The sequence below is a fragment of the Pteropus vampyrus genome, unplaced genomic scaffold (assembly GCF_000151845.1).
Source record: "Pteropus vampyrus isolate Shadow unplaced genomic scaffold, Pvam_2.0 Scaffold151, whole genome shotgun sequence".
NCBI classification, from domain to species: Eukaryota; Metazoa; Chordata; class Mammalia; order Chiroptera; family Pteropodidae; genus Pteropus; species Pteropus vampyrus.
Genome location: NW_011888932.1, coordinates 1,482,648 through 1,487,898, shown reverse-complemented (window position 1 = coordinate 1,487,898; position 5,251 = coordinate 1,482,648). Strand labels below are relative to the sequence as shown.

Genomic DNA, 5,251 nt, shown 5'->3' with positions numbered 1-5,251 from the left:
AAAACGTTCCGGAATTAGATAGTGATGATGGTTGTACAACACTGTGAATATACTAAAAACCACTGATTGATACGCTTTAAAAGGGTGCATTTTATAATATGTAAATTATATCTCAATTTTTTTAAAAAAATTAATGTTCATAAATTTCAAAATGCAATGGCATGTTATTAACAAGTTGTAACTGTCTAAATAGCTGCCAGTACTTCCAATGAACAAGGTGTCAAATGTTAATTGTGTTTTACCTAAATTTGCAATATCAAGGAATTTTACTAAATTTGATCATTCCTATTTTATGGCTATGAACTTCTTCCTATTGAAACTGGTTCTGCTCAGTATTACTCCATTTCTGAAGGCTTCTTCATCCCCAATCAAATAAATGTCTGCAGGTACTTCTAGGAGAAAGTCGTAGGTATTGGTGTGTAAACTTTATACTGTCTGCTTTGTGTGTTCAATCTATTTTGCTTGCTTCTTGGTTCATACATAAGATTGCCTGAAATTGAGTCTAAAAATAGAGATATTGCCATCACCTGGATAAATCTATCTGCTTTGGAATTTTTTTTAAAGGACCATATAGTTTGCTTGAGTTTCTAAGCAATGTTTATGATATTTGGGCCCTTTCTTCAGGAGATATTCTTGTCTATATTCCTTACAGAAATATTTCATCCAATGAGGATCTCAAGCAGTTGTCAGTGACTTAACAAAAAGATGATACACATATTCAAATATTTCTTTGTATTTAAACAACTTTTAAATCATGATACTTACTATATTTCATGTTGTTCCAAGCAGATATAAACTTAGTTTTTAGCTTGTCAACTTCTTCTGTTCCTGTGGCTTCCATATTCAAATTCTAAATAAAAAGCCATCACTCGATTGCATTCTTCTAATGAGTTTAATCTTTTGTACTGACTAAAAAAAAAAAAAATTAAAGAAAAATAACTAATAAGTACATATTATATAGTACAATACTTGCTAGTTATTTAAGTGATGAAATAAAATTTGAACTGGAAATGAGCAAACCAATTTTTCATTTTATGGAGTAAAATATAATATATTCTATAAATATTTCAATTACAAAAACCATTTAATTCCAAATATACAATAAAAACTATTGCACAAAACCAAATAATCACCTCCCCCAGGTACTCATAATTAAAAACAATACAGCTTTGGTGCATGTGAAACTATCCAAGATTTGTTTTATTTGTAATTAGAGAAGGTGACTTGAAATCTTATAAAAAATGACTATCTTCAGAATAGAGGCTTCCACTCATACTAGTTAAGACACTACTTTCATATAAGGCTGAATTGTACTGTTTTATTTTTTAAATTAAGGAGTTTCTTACATTTCCTTCCTATCTTAATACTGCAGTATTTTTTTAACAGAATGGCTTAAATTTACAACACAAAATTTCTTTAAAATAAGAACAAACATAGCTCATAAGTGTTTGTTTTATAAGTGACTTGAGGGAAAATTGAGAAGTGTAATATAATCTGAAAGAGGAACAAATTATAACTGAAAATGCTTGAGCTCATTTACAGTAATTCAGAGATTACTTTTCAAGAAAAGAAAGCTGCACAGAACATAACCCTTTTAGGGTTATAAATATCTACTCAAAAGTAGTGATGCATTCATTTCTCTAACAATAGACGTTCCATTTTTCAATATGTATTAAAAGCTACTAATTATACATTACAACTGAGGCAGGAGAAAGCCTCAATTAGAGGCTTAGAAGAATTTAAAAAGCCAATGTGACCAGAGGACAGAAAGTCTAAAAAAGTGGCATAAGATGTAGCTAAAGGGCTGGATAGAGGCCAGAGTACGCAGGACCTTGAAGATCATACTAAGAACTTTCTTTATCCTAAGAGCAACTGGTTTCAAACAGAAATATCAGAATCAACTTCTGTGGGTTTGTTTGACTCCAACAGAAGCAAAGAGAACAGGCTAAAAAGGGACGAAGAGTAGATGGTAAGAGTTTACTACTATTGTATGAGACTAAGAGAAAAATGAAGTAGCTTAAACTGGAGCAGTGGAGATGGAAAAATAAAGACATATGAGGAAACGACATTTCAGTAAGTCCTGGTGATAAAATGGATGTGGAAGGTGAGAAACAGGGATATATCAAAGATACACCCAGGTTTCTGGCCTGTGAAACTAAATAGATTGGGCTAAACATTGAAACAGAGAACATTAGGAGAGGGGCAGGTTAGGAGATCATGAATTTGATTTATATGGAGTATGAGATGCCTCTGAGAGATATGGTAAAGAATCATTATTTATTTAATCATTTGATAAATTATTGCCATGCAGATAAAGCTCAAAACAAAGGCAGTGAAATACAGGCTTTATGAATTACAATTATCAAAATTTAGAAATTGATAGAGAAGAAAACAAATTTGATGATAAATCTATATATCAATAGTATTTTTCGCCATGTGCATCATGGTTTATAGGTACACCTTTATGGCATAGGGATATTGTTGAAATATAGCTTATAAGCATTGATAAATGCTTGTGTTTGGAGTTAGTTAACTCCAAAAACAGAAGCAACCTGGCTGTATCACTTAAAAACTAAGGCCTTGAATGTATTACTTAACCTCTTTTAGGGACTGGCTTTTTTGTTTTTGTTTTAATTTTTTAACCTTTTAATTTACAGTTTTTATCAATAGTCTTAATTTTTAAAGCTGTTTTAAGCTCACGGTAAAATTGATCAGGAAGTACAGAGTTCTCATACATCCCTTTCTCCACACACACTCATACAGCCTCAAAAAAAAAAAAAAAAAAGGGCACCTTGAATCTTCTAACTCCAAAATATTTAAAATAAGAGACTGTACATGTACATATTTTCTTCCTAAATCAGAAAAAAGGTGAACCACAAGGAAAACTTTGGTTCAAACAGTTCCCAACACCAGCTAACAAGTGTACTCTGGACAGTCTTTAGCAAAAGTGCGAAAGTCAAAATGCTTTAAAGTGAGTGGAGAAAAAAAACATGAAGACAAAGTGAGATACTTTGTACAGGGAAAGTCTGTATCTTAAATAATGACTCCTAAATAAATAAATAACCAAGGTAAGATGCTGTGACAGATATAGATATTAATGAGACAAATATTCATTAAGAATACTTCTATTGCCATTATTATATAGATGAGAACAACAAAATTATTATAAGGTCAAACTAGTTAAGCTGTTCCTAATTGAATAATTCAATATAGTTACTTTTTATATAATTAAAATTAAATTCCAATCTTTTATAGACATAAACCCACTTTATTTCTATAACAAAAATTTAAATAGCTCTAAAAATCCTAACTTTAGAGCAGAGAGGAATTTGAAAGGTGATCCCTTGAACCATGCTGGAAAGAATTATAAATTGAAACACTTTTAAAAAGAATGCCCAACAATTCCAAATGAGGAAAAGATTTGCCTTGCAGCATATTAAAACACATTATAAAACTATTATTAGCAAATATTATTATTATTAGCAAAGGATGACAGTGAATAAAACATAATAGGGAATGTAGAAAAAAAATCCAAGTATATTTAAGAATTTAGTACTTGATATGAGGTATATTTCACATCAGTGAGAAAAGATGGCTAATGTAATAATGCTAGAATACTAAGCTAGCCAGTTAAAAAATAAAGCTATATCATACATTATAAATTGCAGATGGATCAAAGAGCTAAATGCAAATGCAAACACATGGCACATGTGCACATACTACAAGGAAGAATTGATTAAAATTTTTTTTAACAATATTGTAGAAAAGGCCTTTCTTAGCATGCATTGCAAAACTAGAAATTCAAAAGAAAAATGTGATTACATAATAATGAAATTTCTGTACAGGAGGAAGAGAAAGAAAAAATTGTATCTAACAAGGGTGAGATACAATTCATTAACTAGGAAAAAAATTCAATACCTATTATACAAACAAAGTGTTAATGTTCCTAATATACAAAGAGTTCTTATAAATCAATAAGAAAAAGAAAAATCCAAATGAAAAATAAGAGAGGCATTCTAAAAGAAAAGGCCTATAAACATATGAAAATATTTTTAACCTTACCAGATCGAAGTAATGCACATTAAAGGAACTTCATACTTTTTTCATTGCCACAAGAGATGAAATTGGTGAGCCTGAGGAAACAAGCATTTTACATAATTATTTCTCAAATAATAAACTCCTCGAGGTCAGAGTCTGTGTCTTGTTCACTACCATATCCTCATATCTAACACATCATGCTAATAGACAAAACCACCTGCTGATGTCTAAATTATGAGATATACATATTATGATGACATAAATCTATACTTATCACCATAAAAAGATATCCGGGGAAGATCAAAATATGTGAGGAGGAACTCATAAAACTGTACAAAGAAATACATGAATCCACTATGATAACAGGAGACTTTAATATCCCTCTATCAGAAACAGACAGATCCAGCAGGAAGAAAATCAGTAAAGAAAACTATGAATCAATATGAACACAGATGCATAAATCCTCAACAGAATATTAGCAATTGAATTCAACAATGTATAAAAAGAATATACAATACAAACAAGTGGGATTTATCCAAGGTATACAAGGCTGGTTCAACATTCAAAAATTAATTAATGTAATCCATCATATCAACAAACTAAAGAAGAAAAATTACAAGATAATATCAATAGATACAGAAAAGCATTTAACAAAATCCAACACTCTTTCATAACAAAAACTCTCAGCAAACTAGGAAGAGAAGGAAACTTTCTCAATTTGATAAAGAACATCTTTCAAAAAACCTACAGCTAACATCATACTTGATGTTGAGAAACTAGAAGCTTTCCAGCTAAGTTCAGGAACAAGGCAAGGATGTCTCCACTGTTTTTCAATATTGTACACAATGTCTTCATTAATACAGTAAGACAAAGAAAGAATAGAAAAGAAAAGGCGTATGGATCGGGAAGAAACAAAATTGTCTTTCTTCACAAATGACATGATTATCTATGAAGAAATTTTTTTAAAAAATTGACAAAAAAAAAGACTCCTGGAAACAATAAGTGATTGCTGCAAGGTTGTAGAATATAGAGTTAATGTATGAACTCAATCGCTTTCCTATATGCCAGCAATGATCAAGTGGAAATTGCAATTAAAAACACATTAGCATTCACATTAGCACCCATCAAAAATGAAATACTTAGGTATAAATCAAACATAATGTGCTAAGATCTATATGAGGAAAACTACAAAACTCTAATGAGAGATCTCAGT

At 30.5% G+C, this 5,251-nt stretch overlaps 1 protein-coding gene across 3 annotated transcripts in view; it reads right to left on the bottom strand.

Moving 5' to 3' along the window:
- Positions 1-5,251, bottom strand: part of ATG4C (autophagy related 4C cysteine peptidase) — a 68,797-nt gene that overhangs the window by 48,325 nt on the left and 15,221 nt on the right. For all 3 annotated transcript variants that reach the window (XM_011369554.2, XM_011369553.2, XM_011369552.2), the window contains exons 2-3: positions 4,063-4,133; positions 766-909 (exon numbers count right to left, since the gene is read on the bottom strand). In XM_011369554.2, the coding sequence (XP_011367856.1) occupies positions 766-841 (76 nt within the window). In that variant the 5' untranslated portion in view covers positions 842-909; positions 4,063-4,133. The remainder of the gene's footprint in view (positions 1-765; positions 910-4,062; positions 4,134-5,251) is intronic.